Here is a 17959-nt window from a genome sequence, read left to right as displayed (position 1 = left end):
TTGGTTTAAAGATGAAGTGTTTCAGTTGTTATCACTTGGCCCCTTGTTGCTCAGGAGTAGTTAGTGGGGAATGGTAGCAAGCATGCGAGCACATGAGGTTCATTGCTAAGCAGTAAGCAGTATGTTCAGATCTCTGAAATCCTCAAAGTGTGCCTTTTCTCGCTATTTCATAGAGTCAGTTGAATTGTCTTCACAAGTAATTTACGCCTGCTTTCCAGTTTTTAAAAGATTTGATACACAGCAAAACGAGGTGCTTCTCTCAGCAAAAATAAAACAGAAAGTCTATAACGGGTCTGGCTTCTTAAGAGAGAAAATATTTTTAATATTTTAAGTAACACGTATTCTCCACATACTCCAGTCTGTGTTTACATTAAAACAAACAAACAAACAAACAAACTGAACTGTGACGCTACGAAAAATCAATATGGTCTCAAATTCCGGAGATAAAATAAGTCTACATATTCGCAAAGTTATCTCTGTCATCTTAAACACTGGTATTTTTGACTACAAAATAGTTGAACCCGAGGACTGTTGTGAAAAAGATGTAGATTCTGGCACAGAAGTCAAAGTATCAGCTCTACTGAACAGTATTAGTACAACACTTAGAACACTGGGCATGTGACATTTATTAAGGTCCAAACATTAGCAAATAAACATAGTATTTAAATAAAACCTATTAAACTTCAAGGAGCCGTCTTTCACTATTTTGTGAAATAAGAAAAGGAAATCTCAAATCAACTGATTAATCCAAGCAGAACTTCATTGCACATGACATAATTAAAAAAAAAAAAAATCCCCAGCCCTCTCTTTGACCCAAGAAAGCGCACTTGCTGACAAATGTGTCATCTGCTTCCAGATCTGTAAAATGGAGTAGTGGGGTCAGATCTCAAGTGGTTGAATTCTCTGCTTCTCTAGGTTGTAATTTCATTCTCCTGACCTCTGCTTAGCATAGTTAAATTATGCTTGCTATTTTTATATAGTTATATGTTGGGTATGTCAGTCAATAATCTTCTGAGGTGTGCTTTATTTGTTTAACAAAACCCACACCCATATTCATTTGTTAATTACTAAAACTGAAAGAAAGCTGGTATGCAATGAAAGGAACGCAACCACCCTCTGAGAAAACCACCCTTTTTTATATCACAAGTTCCTAATATTAAAAGTATATTGGTTATTAGTGCTAAGGATTATAAGTATAAGCGCACCTTTGAAATGAGGGTCAGACATACAATTGAGCTAGTGGAAGGAGCTCCCAGATGCCAATAATATTAAAAATACTTAAATATAAGAGATAACTGAAATTAAATCTCATGTGAAAATGAAAATTTCTGCAGTGAGGAGCTCCTAAAAATGAAAAACAATTCTAAAGAGAAAATAATAAAGATTTTGAAAGCACAGAGAGCACTAACATTTTTTCAGCACGTACTACGATTGTATTTGGGGGCAATTAGATACTTTTTTTTTTCCTAGAAGCAATATTATCAGATACCTAAAAATTAGATTTATCAGTCAAACAAATTTGTGATCTGCTTGATTAGAAAACAGATCTTTGTGAAATGGAATTCCAGAGCCACACCGGAAAAAAAAATTATATTACCTAACAAAAAAACCTAAATCACCAAAAAAGACAAGAGGTTGTTTCAATTACAGATAAAATTTGTTACAGTAGTAGCTTTCAAAAGACTAAACCTTCCTTTGAACAACTTTAACATGAGGGTGATAAATTTTTCAAAATATATTTTCATGAGAACCAACCGAAATATTTTAGGGACATTTAAAAAATAAATGATATATATACAGCATAAAATCATACTTGAGAAGAGACAAGATAAGATCATTAAGATTACTTTTGTACTACACCTTTCCAACTAAACTTTCTATTTGTGCCTGTTTTAGGACTCAGGAAGTAGAATAAAAACTAGAATCAACTTCTTACCTCATGTGGTCATGAGAATGTTTCAGAAAACTCCAAGGGCTACTCATGGAAGCTACTGATAAGAACAGACTATTTTTTCCCATGAAGCCATTCCACCTTGCAGCAGCTGGGGGGCCAAACCCAGGGGCTTAAATTTCAAAGCCGCGTACTGGGGCCAATCTGCCCTTTCACTTGGAATGCCTTTTGTTCTGTTCCAGGAAATGTGGGAGAAGACACATTTCCGAGCCCCTGAACACGTTAGGCTACACGGGTCCTTCTCTTAAAGATTTCTCTTTTTATTTGTGTGACTGCTTTGTCCAAAGGCATACGTAATCAGAAAGTGAATTTAAATTCTCAAGTGGCATCCTCTTTTTTATACTGAGTAGTAATGGGTCATGGATGGCCAAACACACTTCTAATCAAACTTTGTGCTCATCAGGTCCACGTTGTGGCTTTCATGCAACAGGCTCGATTCCTGTTCTAGGCCCAAGTTTTGTCAACTCGTATTATTAGAAATTGCCAAAATGCTCATATAATAGGAAGAGAAATAAAAATACTGCCCCTACTATGTAAAGACAGGATTGATTTCTTGTTATTTTAGCTCTAATCAATTTCTGTTGCTCAAGGAAAAAAAAAAACAAACAAATCAGTCTCTAAAGTGGTAAGGTAAATATGAATACAAGATGAGAAGTTATTAAAAGGAACTGCAATTTTGTAGGAGGATTCGAGACTGCCAGCCCCCTAAGCATTATTCAGATGGCTTGAACACAGGTGCTGTTGCTGGCTAGAAGATGGAGCAGAAAGAAGGGTCTGGTATCTTCGGTTTCATGTGGGACCACCCTTGGTCTCAATCTCAGCTTTGTGGAAACAGCAATTCCTATTAGAACACACCCTAATCGCAACATCAGAATGAGCGGTGTCTGGGGACCGGCTACTGAAAGTCAGAATTTGGAAAATGTGTTATCCCTTTATTGCACACCCATAACCTCAGGCTGGGAACACTGTGAAGATCTAAAAGGAATAAGTAGTACAATTCATAGTGAATTTATCCGAAAGATGATGACTGCTTTAAAATTTAGGGTTTTTTGAACTATGTCCAAGTGACCTTCATGTGATTAAACAATTAGAAGCAGCATAATGCTTCCAAAATGAGCCATGAGTTCATCTCTATAAAGATGACAAAAGAAGGAGTATCTCCAGCATTCCCACTACACACGATTTTAGAATAAAGATTCAAATATAGGCCACAATGCACTAATTTTTAGCAGGAGGGATTCCTAGGAATTCAAGAGGGGAGTTGGGCCCCAGGACCATGTGCAGGAAATGGACGAGAAGACTTAAATCAAACTAGTTTATTGTTCTCCGTTGGTGGTCTTTGTAACTAAGATGCCATGTCACTGCTGGATAAAATCCATATTACTCTTATGCTCTGTGCCTGTTCATCACCCAACTGTATTTGAAGGCTCAAGATTCTTACAAAAGACAAAGTGAATATTATGTGACTATTCTAATAATAAAATTACTGTGAAACCAAGTCCTCAAGGGGAAATGGACATAATGTTTCTACTAGAAAAGCCACATACTAAAATGCATCATGTCATACAAACATGTCATTAGAAGTGAAAGTTGTAAGCCAGATTAATTCAGGAACCAGATAGATATTCCAGGGTAATCCTTAGCATATGTTGCATTAAATCAATCATGGCAGTCTGTTCCTTCAACACTGTTTGGTTTGAGGTTTAAAAACATGGGAAGTACCATGCATTAGAAAGCAGGCCAGTTAAAGACTAATGGAACAATAATAGTTATTATAACCGTTATGTTAGTTTTATGCCCAATTCCCTCCGAGGGGAAGGGAGGGTGTGGAGTCCCAAACAAGCAGGGGTCACACCCTGGGAAGGTATACACATGGTATCCCCCAGTGGGGTACTGGAGCACTCCTGTCATTGAGTAACCTCAGGGGACCGTTAGGCTAGGCGGTGCTCTCAAGCTTTTTGGTTAAGAAGGGATTGGACATTGTGGGTAAGAAGGAAATATGTAGATAGCAAAATATATGTGGCTGCTATCCTCTAGACATTTCTATTCTCTATAGGTTGGCATCTAAACACTTGCCCACGTACATCCAGCCGCACTGCCCTGGAAGGATTTTAGGAATATAGTTAACAAGCTCTGATGGTGGTAACTCTGGATTTAGCTCTTCTCTTTAACTGGGTACTCTACCAGCTGAACTAGTAAGAATCCATGCTGTGTCCCGTGCATTATATTCCTATAATTCCAGGGAGCTTCATAGACCCTTCCAATTCAGAAACATCGAATGTAACCTCCGGAGTTTGCTGACAAGGCTTCAGAGAAAAATAGTGGGCCCCATGCCCCAAGTAAAATAAGTGACAATTCTCTTAAAAGTCCACGGATGAATGTGTCATTAAAAAAAAAAAAAATCCTGTTACGATAATTGGGGTGTGCTGTCCTTCTTAAGCATTTATTTCTCAAAAAAATGATATTGGGCAGTAAAGGGCAAGAGCCAACAAAACAAAACAAGAAACCGTGATCACCCCACCAAGTCAAACAAGCCATCGCAAGCTTCGGTGAGCGTCTGCCATCTTTGAAATGCAGAGGACAGAACGGGGGACAAGGGGGCGTGATTCCAGGGGGTCACCTTCTGACAGTGCTAAGCTTGCCTCTCACTCCACATGCATTTTGTTGGTCTATGGACATTCACTGACGGCCGGGAGGACACATTATAACATGAAACTCAGAAGCGGGGCAATGATCTCCTTCTGAACTGAAAAAAAGAAAAAGCAGCTTCCTAAGACATCAACGCCATTTATGAAGAGATTGCATTGCCTTGCGCTTTTTCACCAAGAAAACTTGAAAAATGTGATGTCCATGTGTTAGTGCTTGAATCCCATTCTTACGGCATTAGCAGTGCTTATAGTCATTTTCTACGGAATCATGTGTGTAATCTCAAACATGTGTTAGGCTATGTGTTCTCTATTTACCAATTATTTAATTAGCTCTGTTTGTTCTTTGAGATATAGGCAATGTAATATTTCTTTATTTCCTGCATTTCAGAATGAGTGAGTATATGCCAAATACTTTCAAAAGTCTACAGATGTATCCTATTAATCCATACTGTTTGTTAGGGAAGTATCACTAACATCAGAAGAGAAATCTTCTCTCCTTGTTACACAGACATGCTGCCATCCCTGACTTCCACCACACTCTGAAAATCAATCCAAAGCCTAAGAAAATTAAAGCGGGAAGAAACACGAGCCACTCGACACCCTGCAATACCAAGGCTTATTAGCATATTTAAATTTTCCTCTGTATTTTAACGTAAGGAATTGCATTCTAGAATGTTCTCCCTTAACATAATCCTAAAGTAATAATTGCATTTATGCAAGTTAATAAAGGTCTGTTCCTCCAAAAAGCTGAATTACCCTCTCTACTTATTTCCTGAGAAGATTATAAAGCTTTCTCACATTCTGCTAATAGATTTTGACAAGTATACCCATGATTATGGAATAATTTATGTAATAAAGTTATTCTTAAAAACCTTTTTCTGGGTTCCAGAAACCTCAGACTTTCCCCTTTAAAATTATGGCTCTTTTATTATTGTCGAGACCCTCCCTCCACTTCAACAGGGCCCTGTGGTCTGTATAACAAGCTCACTCCATCTTTCCCATGTGGTTGAGCCTGTTAGTAGGCAGAAGTCATCTATTACGCCATAGCTGCCCAGACCCAGTGAAGAAGGACAGCAGACATTCCTGTCCATCCACAGGCTAATGATGAGTCAACCATCTTAAATAAAGCAAATCTTAGGCCCACTGGGGTTTGTGGCCATGCTGACCACAGCTCATGGAGAATGATTATTCCATCTCAAAATATCTCTTTCTTCCCAAGTTGTGGTGCCTCTCTCCCAGAAAGACTGTTTTGTACATCATTCAACACAACATTTTTTCAAACAATGCCCAAGTACGTTTTCCTCAACTCAAGCTTTTGCTCCACCTTTATACCTTCCTAAAAAAGAAAATTACTCAAACCACAAGTAGACAGGAAATCTGCCGTGTAAGAGGATGAATGACCGGTCATCCTTCTTTATAACGAGACCTCATGACTGCAGAAAGGGGCTTTCCATTTGTCAAACCACACTGAAGTGAAATATGCTTTTCTCACCCTTTCAGTTCTGCACTTCTTTCTTTCTTCTTGTTTTTCAAATCTGCCAAAACTGCATTGATAGCTAACCCAACTTCCCCATGTGACCTCTGTCCATTCCTCTCCAAGGTCAAACTGATGCAACACATTTGTAGAAGCTTTGTTATGAAAAGTTACGAAAATGGAAACTCTTGTAAATTTGCTTCTTAGTGAGACATAATAGCGAAGGGCTGTGAGTTGGCTCATCTCAAGTGTGAAATATATTATTGAATAAGCAGGGAGTGTATTATTTAGGCAGAATTATATTTACAACATTTCAAAGCACATCTCTTCCCTTTCATCAAAAACTCTCCCACATAAGTGATTCATACCACTTTCCCAACTCCTGTGGACTCTCTACAGAAAATGAAAAACTGCAGAGAGCTAAGGGGAATAAACAGTAGGATTATTCTGTCACATATTCTTCTCTCTAAAACATACGGTTAATGTTCTCATCAGGGACCCACTGGAAGAGATCTTGAGGGCAAGCAAGGTGTGAGTTTGAGCTAGGCCCAGATTAGTGGCGACCAGTGAAGTCTGAGGTTTTAATAAGACCTTGGAACGTCCAGGCTGTGCGATTCCTCTGAATGGCAAAGTTGTTAAAGGCCAATTCAGAAAGAGTGGCTGCCGCCTCCCTAGCCTGGACTCTTTCCTCCGGGGGCAGCTGGACACCTGCCTAGCTCCTCCCTCCAGGAGACAGCGCTGGTGGAGGAATCATCGGTCTCAGGAGAGAATCACAACTGACATCATAAGAAACCAGAGGATGATGGTTTAGTTCATTGGGAAGTAGCACTCTGCTTGGGCCTCAACTCATTAGTAAATCTGCTTGAGAAAAGGCAGTGAGTAACTTCTAGCCCTGATGCCCAGGCATCTGCTCTCCAATCAGTAAGCAAATGCTTCTTCCCCTCTGAAGGACTCCACAGCGCCACATTCTCCAGGAGGTGAAGCCATCTAGTTATTAATAAGCACCCACGAATTTCACAGGAACTAGTCTTTGGAAGACTGTGGTATGTCATGGTTAAGAGTTTAGCACAGTGACTGGAATTTGAGAAGTGGTCAGTAATTACTATTAAGAGCTAACTTGCCCCCTATCTCACTAGTCTTCAGTGGTCTGTGTTATAAAAGTTCACTTTGCTCACTGTTTGAGAGTGTGAGAAGCAAGGTAGTTTGGGTCTATTTCAACCTTTGTTCAATCTAATAACTCACAATGAACCAAGCAGCCAAATACCAGTTTCTTGTGACCAAAAAAAAAAGTGATTATGGATAAGCCAATGACTATTTCTGTTTGGTTCATGTATTTTCATTCAGTTGTGTGACAAATATTCATTGCCTGATTGCTCTTCAATTATGGGGAGAAAAAAGAGGTCCTATATTATTAAACCCTGACCTTGACTGTCGGCGTCAGAATCGACACTTCTATGACTCACCCATTATACTGTCGGTCCCGTTGGCAGGAGGCGTACAGGAAGAGGTGCTGTAATGGTTTGTGCCACTACGGTGGAAAGTGGACATTGGAGGAAGACTGGAATTGATGTCTGCTGAGGAGTGTGATGGATAGCTCTGTAGCACGAAGCAAAAAAAAGAAAAAAAGAGGCCACATTCAACCATGAAATATTTAGTGGGTTAGGTTTCTAATACTCCTTTCAGAACTCTTCATTTTGCAATGGAGACAGCCCTTAGAATTTCAAAATATCCAAGAATACATCTTGCTTCGATCTGACAGCTTTCATTTTTCAGAAAATAAAATACAAAGACACATAGTTGGTTTGGGCTTGCATCAAATGTAGAGGAATACAATGGCAATACAGGGACAGTGAGAAATGATCACAGTCTCTAAATCCAAAAATTACTGCTTAAAAGAATCTCTGAGGTGTCAGCAACATAAAAGACCATTTCTACTGTTATTTTTTCATATGAACTACTGATCGAGTAAGAAAGATTCCATGATACAATGAATAAAACAGTATCGTGACCCATGGCGTTGACACTGCACTTTATCCTGAACTTTTGGACATGAAATAGCAAACAGCAGCCGGTCTCAAATCCTCCTGCTGCGAAACTGGACCACCTTTCTGAACTCTAGCAAGAACAGAATGGTAAATGGAAAACTTTTAAAAAGTAACGATGATTAAATCTCTCTCTAAAACATCAATATGTAAGGCCTTAAATCAATGACTACATTGAATTAAACTGGAATGAATGAACTGAGAAAGACTGATTTGAGTTCTTTCTTTATGTGTCCTCTTCATCAGTAATGTAACAAGATAGCTGACTATGAAAAAAGAACATCTTTACAGGATCATTTGTCTTAAGGTTTGGCTTTGAGTTCGATTATTACCCTTGTTGTCCAAATAAGCTGCTTTTCTTGGGGGCATATCACAGTGCCTGTAAGGTGGCAAATTAGTTGCTACCAATCCATCTGCTTGGGAATGAGCAGATCACCAACAGGGACACAGTTATTTACCAAAACACATCGAGCTATTTTATTTTTCAAGATAAAAAAATAGCTTAAAAAGTTATTCTCATAGGTATTTGAATGTGTTACAAACATGTAAAGGAAAACTATTTTGGCTAAAATCTATTTTTTCTTATATGTAATATATTAACCAGTTATGGATCTTTATTATGTGATTAGTGGAGATTTTATTAAAATTAGAGATTGAATATGATGCTAAAAGTCAGGGGTGCGTACAGCCCAGGCACTATTCATAGGAGTGAAACCCTGGTGTCCTGGTATTTCTGTATTAATTTTGTGAGGCCCATCTTGGGTTCTACCTCTTCCTTTAGTATTCCTTCCTACTTCCAACTCTTGCACGATCTCTTCTCTGAATCCCTAATGCACTCACATCGTGCGCTGTGCCATTTAACACCTAATTATATGCTACCTTTCATTGCTTTCTCTTTCAAGTGCATTTCCACCTATACTGTAAATTCTTTAAGGGGAGGGAATAGAGCTTAGACCTCTGCATCCCCACAACTTGCAGCTGAGTGCTGAACACACAATTATCCTATATCCTCAATGAACAACTGGTTATCGGTTGGCATTTAATAAATACTGGATTGAAATGCCACTTATTTGAAAGAGAACTAAACAGTCTAGAAAACAAACCTACATTAGATCTGCCAATGACATGGTGGATGCCTTTGACAATATTACCTCTATGCACTCAAAATAGCCCAACTGAAAGGTCAATGTCAGTGAAAAAGTTGAGATGATACCCTTAAAACTTTCCAACTTCCCAAGAATGCCTTTCAAACTTTTTAATTTCATGGACCTCTGTGCTTGACCAAAAAATTCCTTAGGCCACCTGTTAAATTCACTTCTCCTTGCTGCTTACAAAATGCCCCAAGCAGTCCATGAACTTTTCTCCAAACAACGATAGAATGGGCACATTCCATAGTACAACTAATCTAAAAGACCGGATAAGCCACGGAACACCAAACTTAGAACAACTAATTCTGCTTGACAGCTAAACACAGTAATAAAGTAGAGAAAAAGAAACTGAACATAGAAGAAGGAAACTGAAAGAAAGGGATGGTTTGCCTGCATTTCTACACAATGCTATTCTGTGCTGAGAACAGAGAAACTGTATAAATCAGTCCCAGATATGCAAAAATCAAGACAGAGGTAAAGAATTTTGAAAAATATTTAAACGACTATATAATCACAGGGTGGAATGGGAAAAAGATTTTCACATCGGGGAGGATTTCTAGACCCTTTAACATGGTGCCAAATGGGCAGTAATTCAGGATTTAACAGAGAGAGGGTTAATACTGAGTTTAGAGAACAATAAGAAAAGTTCTTCCCTATCGATTTTAATGGGGAAACAAATGCAATCCATTTAAATCAGTTATTTTTAAAGACTCACAGAATATAGGATGCTGAAAGAAATTAATGAGACTTATAACTACATTATTTTACAAGGAAAAGTGTCTTGAAAACTACTGTCACTGAGAGACGTAATAAATATACCACAGAGAATATCACTGATGTGTGAAGTATGTCTCTTTTAGAGTATTTAGGGACCAACGATGAGAGGTCCCCTTAGCTCCTCTTCCTCCAGCTACTGATACTGTCTGTCCTGCTTACTACACATAGACAGGGGAGATTGAGAAAGTATAAGAGCTTTACATGCCCACTATTGAATTATTTTTACTTATGATGCCCAATTATAGCATATCTGGAGCCTACTGACAGAATAAGTATTGAAAATGTTTCTATTAATGATATTGTTATCACTAATGGGTTGATAATTCAAAGATTAGAAAATATACTTGGTGGCACATACTAAGAATAAAATCATGCTTTGGGCTCAGGCAAGGTTTCACAACCTTGGCACCATTAATCTTTCATGCCAGATAGTTCTTTGCTGTGGGGGGAGAGGGGGCTCTCCTATGCATTGCAGTATGTTTACCAGCATCCCTGCCTTCTATACGCTAGATTCCAGTAACCCTTACCAGTTGGAACATCCAAGAATGTCTTTGGACATTCCCAAATGTTCCCTGAGGGGGTAAAATCACACCTGGTTGAGAATCACCAGGGTAAGGGTTTATTCAGAACTTCTTTTATATTAAAATTCCAGGCTCCTAAGACTATTTCACTCTGCGGGGCAAAGACCATGCCAGACAGAGGACTCTATCTTATTTCTAAACAGAACTCTGCCAAGTCATGCCAACCTTAAATCTTCTACAATAACCCATTCCAAAGCTTAACCACAAACTCCATTCTTCCGCGTGACTCTGTATGTCTATCTGTGACATAGCAGTGATTAGCTGTGGGATTGTGTTGTAGAAGCTGAAACTGTAAAGGGGATTTAAAGAATCAAAACTGGTGACTCGACAGTTGCTACTGAAATGTGTGGATTTGAAGCTTTACAATTACACATTCTGTTACAATACAGTACAAAGTGATGAAGGCAATAATGTTTCTAAAATATTGTACCTTTAGAGACAATACTAATTTGGCCAAATTATACCCAAAATAATACAAGGAAAACACTCTTCTTTTTCTCAAACTATTCCTTTGTTCTGTGTGAGACTGGCTAAAGCTAGAGACGAAAATTGTGAGGAACTACCATTATTTTCAAATGAAAGGACACTAAGTGCCTACTGCATACTCAAATTATTCTCAGTGTCAGATTTCTGAAAGGCATTTCAGCAAGAGATTTTCAAATGGTTAATACTGAAATTACAATGATTACTAGATATAATAATCCAACAGTTTCCCTATCAGTGAGAAAATTTATTAGGATACATTACCAGAGACCTAATTCATTTACCATTTTTTGAAACAAACCCTTAATCTCTAAGATCTGCTAAATAATCATATTAAGAATGAAACTCCCATGTTCTGTGTTAGATAAATGACATTACACAAATATAGCATCTGACACAACCTGTTGGGTTATTCCTTCAAAATGATCCTTCTTCCTGGTTGATAATATTGTTTTGGTTTTTAAGGTTTTCAGCAAAATTTTTTCTAAAAGGAATGTAGTTGGTTTCCTTTTTAAAATTACACTTTTTATGCATTTGAGCACATTTTAAAGATACCTCCGCCCATGCAGTGAATTTGATTGGGATAAAATCAAACCACCTACATCAAAATTCTAGAGCATGATAAGGAAATAAAGAAAGAAATATGGGAAGAACGAAAATAAATGTCAAATGAACAACTCTTAAAAGGACTGACATTCCATGTTATGTTAGTATATTGCCAAAATCTTTTAGTTGTAATCAAAATTTTCCTTGCTCATAGGACATATGTAGTTTTGATCATGAGTTCCTTAGAGAAGTAGAAAATGATGATGGGGAAATAAAGATGTTGGCCAAGAAGAAATAGTTGATATTTCTCTAAGCTTTTGCTCTAATACCTCAAAGTAGGAGGTGGGAGAAGATAAAATTCGCAAGAAAATCATTTGCTATTTACTGAAGATGTGCTGAAATTTGAGACAGTTTGATTTACACATTCAAACTTGGCAGATGATATAAAAAGGCCAATTCTATTTCCATCATTTGCCTCTTGTTAACAGATAGGCTAACTGACCACAGTGTCTCTATCACCAGGACTAGAGACTGTAACTTCTGAAATACTTTACGTGGTCAGAATAGAATATAAGTCACCTTATCTATGTCTCTAGTGGTTGAACAAAAGAGAGGGAAGCACAGAAATCCAGAAAGTGCTATTTCCTATTGCAGAGCAGAGAAAGGCACAGGAACCTGGGTGTTAGGAGAAGAACAAGGGGCAATTTCGAGACGAAGAGTAGAGACACAAGTACCACGAAGGATCACTGGATTTGTCAGACTTTTCTGCATTTGTAGGATCACAACTTCATACATTTTTAAAGTTATAGGGCTGCACGAGGGACTCAGTCCCGTCTTACCTGCATCTCAAACCTAACTCATGATCTCCATGTAATGCTCGACTTAAGTTCCTAAGCGGATTCTGAGCTGTGGGAGTTTTTGAGGCTGGAAAAGATCAGATGAACTGCTTCCTCCAAGATAAAGGGACACGCTAGGATGGATGAGTGTAGGCGATGGGCAGAGTGGACACTTCAGTAATGAAACAAGATAATGTCCTACAGCTCAGCAGTTTTCAACTGAGGCAGGAAATGGAGCATCACTGGGATGTTGGGAGGTGTGGAATTATAGCTAAACCACTGAAAACTGGGAATCTGATCTATACAGAACCCCCATGGTTGCCGTGACTAGTGGAGTGTATGGGAAACAGGAACTCTTTCCTTTGGGTGTGGCACCACAGGTCAAAGCTGTCACTGGGGACAGAAGCCGGTAAGCGGAAGTGGAAATGCACATGGGAGAAGCAGGCCACCTACTCTCAGTCTACTGTCACTCTGCCCCCTGCAGTAGACTCTTCAAAACTACAGACAGTAAATAAATGACAAGGATCCACCATAGCTGAAATTGTACAGCTCAAACCCAGTATGTATTTATGTCCGAAGGAGGCTAACATTGTCATAAAGAAAGCACGGAATAAAACACCACAAACAGAAGAACAATGGCAAAGAAAAGCCGCAAGGGCTTACAAAGGTGAACTGTTATGCCTTTGATCTCAGAAACAAGATAACTATAAGAATAATGGGTGTGTACCGTTTTTACATTCATTACAGAGTCCTTGTGTACATGCATGGAAAGGCAGAGAATGAGATTTCGTAAACTAGCTGTGTCGCCCCCATAACCATGTAAATCTGCCTTACCAAGCGTTCGTGTGGATGCAAGCTACAGTAGCTGCTAGACTGTGGAATATGAGAAGAACTGCCCAACATTCCTCCGTAGCCAGGCTGATTCATCCCACTGGAGGAGCTCCAAGGGTCACTGCTGTGATGGCCATCTGTAAAGGACAAAGAAAACCATGACTTTTCGGAGGCATTCAGCCTTGCCCTACAGAATAGGGTTTTTTTCATATACTTGAAACTGGCTGCCCGTTGTATATTCATCTTTGTGCTGTTTTGCTGATTACATCAGAAGACAGTCATCCTTCTTTTTTCCCAAGTGGCTCTATATTGCCAAACAAATGTAAATATTTACCATAGGCAGCGTTCTTAGTAAAAATTCAGCTATGAAAGAACAGAACACATTTCTATGTAGAATTACATCAAGTCAGCCAGGTAAACAATACTTAAGAAAACATTTCTTGAAAGTCCCCTGACCTCCTTTTCTATGGAAACTAACAGTTAAATTGTTCCTAAATTTTGTGATGAAAATAAAATACTTAACACATTATAGAGTTGACACGTTTACAAGTTTTAAATGCAGACAAAGCGATAAGAATGGAAAAGAACATCTCAGATTTCAAAGACCAAATTTCCTTTTTATTACATACATGGTAGAATTAAAGTTGAAATTACATTATAATTTATAGGGAACACGAGGCTCAGATACATAGTTCTGAGTTTTCTTTTTTAACTTTTGTTTTTTGGTGCATAGTTCGATAGCTACCTTAAGCCGTCAGTAGCAGTTGAAAGGGTACACACGTATCATAAGGTAGCTACTACACCAGAGACGATTTGAAGAAGTTCTGGATTTTATAAAGCTGTAAGTTAAAAAGAGGTTTAAAATGATGTGGACATTATAGGAAGTACTTTTCAATATTAAGTTAATCTTTTGTTAACACCCTATTAAAAACATTTTTATAGGGGCGCCTGGGTGGCTCAGTCGTTAAGTGTCTGCCTTCAGCTCAGGTCATGATCCCAGGGTCCTGGGATCGAGCCCTGCATCCGGCTCCCTGCTCGACTAGAAGCCTGCTTCTCCCTCTCCCACTCCCCCTGCTTGTGTTCCCTCTCTCGCTGTCTCTCTCTGTCAAATAAATAAAATCTTTAAAAAAAAAACATTTTAATAGATTCTTTTTCTTTTCTGGTCTATTGGCTTAGAAGTTACTATTAGGGATCGCTGATGTTTGGTTTGGGTTTCCCAAAATGAAGGTGGTTGGTGGGGGTGGGGTGGGCAGGAATCTATGTCGTTGCTGAATTCAGATCTTCCCTTCTTTCAATAGTTTAACAGCAATTATTGAATGCCAGCTGAATACAGGCCGTCAGCTGGGTGTTCACAGTACAGCAGATACTGCCTCCTTGAAAACAAGATGATTTGCACCATATATGTTACATAATAAAGGCCTTTTGAAAATTTAGGCAATAGGCAAGTTAAATCCAACGCTACATACCACAAAGCTTTTTTTTTCACCGAGCTTTCATATCTAGAAGTTAGAAATCCAAAAACTGGAATAGTTTCAGGACAGGGAGGAATGATCAATAGATTTCTTAAAAAAAAAAAAAATCCTGTGATTTTGACAACTTAAGAGTTTTAATTAGAAGATGGAAATGCAAGTGAAAAACGAGAGGTCACATGGTAGTGAGTTTAAAATATGCTCCTGACAGTCCCTGAGTATCTTTCACCCAAACTGTATGTTTTTTTAAGACCTGAATCCTCTGGGCACCATGCACCCATCACTGAAGGAAGCCGATGTGAGACAGGATCACGAGGTACTGTTTCTGTGATCCTAATGGGAAAACACAGGACTTTCTAAAAGTTACTATTCATGCATTGAAGATTTAGCCTTTAGGTTGTGGAAGTTTAGATGTCACCTTAAATTCAAAGATGAAGTTAAGGCCCTAACATTTCAAATAGATGGCATCTATGACAAATAAATTGAGAATATATATCATTGAACGAGAGTCTCCTGAAACATTCTGACAACATGATGTACTATATGGAAATACATTTAGGACTTGTTAACACAGAACACTCTACTCAATGCAGACTTATAAAAATACATACTTTACATAAATTATGCTTTTCACAATAAATTAATATTTAACACATCCCATGATCTTGGCATAATGTTGTTTTGAAAGAATAGAATTAGATGTGAGCAAATTAATTGTGCTCATCAGAAATGTCAACTCAATTTTTTTTTTTTTTTTTGCTTTTTGGGGTATTCACATACAGAAAAGCAAGTTCATTCCCCATATTCTGCATGGTCTGCCATGGAGAAGAACCTACTGTTTTCTGCTTTAATCTACCTGACTTCCCACGTGGTGTGCACTGTTTAAGCAAGCACCCTCCTGAAGGCAGACAGAAGAAATCTATCCTGTCAATTTTCTCAGGGAAAATCTGCTTTGAGTGATGAATCCCTGAATTGACCATCTCGATAAGCACCGGTAGCCCAGTTGCTCTGACTGGTTGCAAAAGAGGGGAGTGGATGCTCAAGTGGCTACTCTTTACAGCTGAAGGGGATAACCCTTTTGTCCCAGCCCAGGATGCCCCCAAGTGACATACCCTGCTGGGTCCCTTTGTGAGTTACACCTAGGACAGGTCACACAGATAAAAGGCCCTTATGAACATGAGCTGTATTATGCGTGGAACGAATTCTCTCCATTCCTGAGAGACCCATTTAATTCAATTTTATAGATTTTCCATGGAATTTCACATGTGAACTAGCAACCTGAAAAAGCAAATACTCTGAAGGGCAAGAAAAAAAGTCCCTTTTAATCAGAATGACTTTGAGGATGTCCCCTGCAAGCTAAGTGAGACACCCAGCTGCTCCCCACTTACTTGCTGCTCCAAGGTGCTCCCTGTCCCACGACATGGCCCTTCCTAGAGCAGCACAAAAAGGAAATCCCATGGCACTTTGCCAAGGCACGCTCAAAAAAGGGTTTCACACCCGGGCAGAAAGCGTTAAAACTTCTGCACACAGGTACAGGAGTTCTTGGTAAATTCCACATCTAAATTTCAGAGTAATAACTTGGCAACAAGATCATCATACTTTGATAATAAGTGCCACAGGCTTATCAGGGATGAAGCCTTAGGTGCATCCTCTGGACAGTCTATTCTTACACGCAGCTGGTGTCATTCTAACTACTCCAGTCTTTCCCAAGCAGCAGAAAGGAACTGGGCTACCAGGGGCAAGACTGTCAGCTCAGGGGGAGGCATCCATATCCATTTCATTAAATAAACAGCACAGTTAAAAGAATAAATATACTTCACCTACTATGAAACTGTAATTTTGTCAATTTGTCTGGGACAAAAGCTGGGTCTTTTACCCCAAATCAATTAGCATGTTGGGGTGGAGCTTTCGCTGTGTAATGAAATAATATTCTAGTCTTGAGATAGGTTGCTTTATCTTAAACGGGGCTCTTGTTCTTACCTATAAATTAATAAGTGGCTAAAATTTTTATGTGAAGTTATACATAAGGACAATGTGTTCCCAGTTGGCTAGATCCAGGATGCTCAAAATACACACTGAACCAAAACACTTCTAAAAATACACACACGTTCTTCTTGGGGACAGAAGAAGCTGAAATGATCTGTCATGGAAGACCATCCCCCAAGAAGCGTCAGTTCTAAGTGAAGTCAACCAGTTTAATCTTAACTCATCATTGCTCAAGGGGCTTTGGTTTAAAAAATAAGTCTTAGTCAAGTTTTAATTAATTGATGAATTTTTAATGAATTCAATTCCTAAAGAAGAGCATGACCTTCAATAGTCTCCATTTGCCTAGTATTCCATTTCTTGAGTATCAGTTCAGCAGTCTTTTGCCCCATATATGACCTGAAAAGACCCAGGGAGATTCTGTCCCGTGGATTTCCCCGCAGAAGTGGCAGCATCTTACCCTGCATGAAGAAGGAGCTAGGGAAAGTGCTGGCTGCTGGTTTCGAGGAAGGGTAGCCTGGCGAGTCCCTATTGTAGTCGGCAGTGCTTGCTGATGGAGCATAAACCTGAGGAAGGAGAGACAATTTAGTTTTGCTTGCTGCATTGACCAAAGCACCTCAAGGTCCATTACTTGATAAGAAGCAGGCACAAAATGCTAAATTTCCATGTCCATTCCAAATCTGATCAAACCCTAGAACACTGCCCCTTTCAGAATACAGAAAAACAAACAACAACAACAAAAATGCTGAGTAGATTTGTGTGACTGGAAAACCAGGGGCGGGGGATATTTTCTAGTCGCAGGCAAGAATACTGCGAATTATGTCTAGTTAAGTATATTATATAACACCACAGGGTCGTCCTGTCCAAGCATCTTTTTTTTTTTTTTCCGTAGATGGCCTCTGAGCTCATGAAAGGTGCAAACAGAAGGGCATGCCTCAAGCCTCTCCCTCTTACTCTACCTTTCAATTAAAATGTTCACTTCTGAGAGAAAAGAGGCAGAGACAGAGAAAACAAATGCACTATCCAGACCACAGAAAGTGACAAATACATCTTGGAATATTAAATTCCCATAGTGTCAGCTTTTTGCAGAAATGCATGAGAAAGACCATTAAAAGCCCAGATCTACATAGACCACCAACAATCAGTATGTACACAGGAAGGGGGGGGGAGCACTCTTTTATAGTTCTTAT

The 17959-nt window shown here is 38.9% G+C and overlaps 1 protein-coding gene across 23 annotated transcripts in view; it reads right to left on the bottom strand.

The window, feature by feature from the left end:
* TCF4 (transcription factor 4) overlaps positions 1-17959 on the bottom strand; it is a 349462-nt gene that overhangs the window by 38448 nt on the left and 293055 nt on the right. For all 23 annotated transcript variants that reach the window (XM_078060267.1, XM_078060269.1, XM_078060268.1 and 20 more), the window contains 3 exons: positions 17230-17335; positions 13321-13454; positions 7537-7669 (listed from right to left, as the gene is read on the bottom strand). In XM_078060267.1, the coding sequence (XP_077916393.1) occupies positions 7537-7669; positions 13321-13454; positions 17230-17335 (373 nt within the window). The remainder of the gene's footprint in view (positions 1-7536; positions 7670-13320; positions 13455-17229; positions 17336-17959) is intronic.

Source organism: Halichoerus grypus, chromosome 13, assembly GCF_964656455.1.
Source record: "Halichoerus grypus chromosome 13, mHalGry1.hap1.1, whole genome shotgun sequence".
Taxonomy (NCBI): domain Eukaryota; kingdom Metazoa; phylum Chordata; class Mammalia; order Carnivora; family Phocidae; genus Halichoerus; species Halichoerus grypus.
This window is presented reverse-complemented; position numbering and strand designations above follow the sequence as displayed.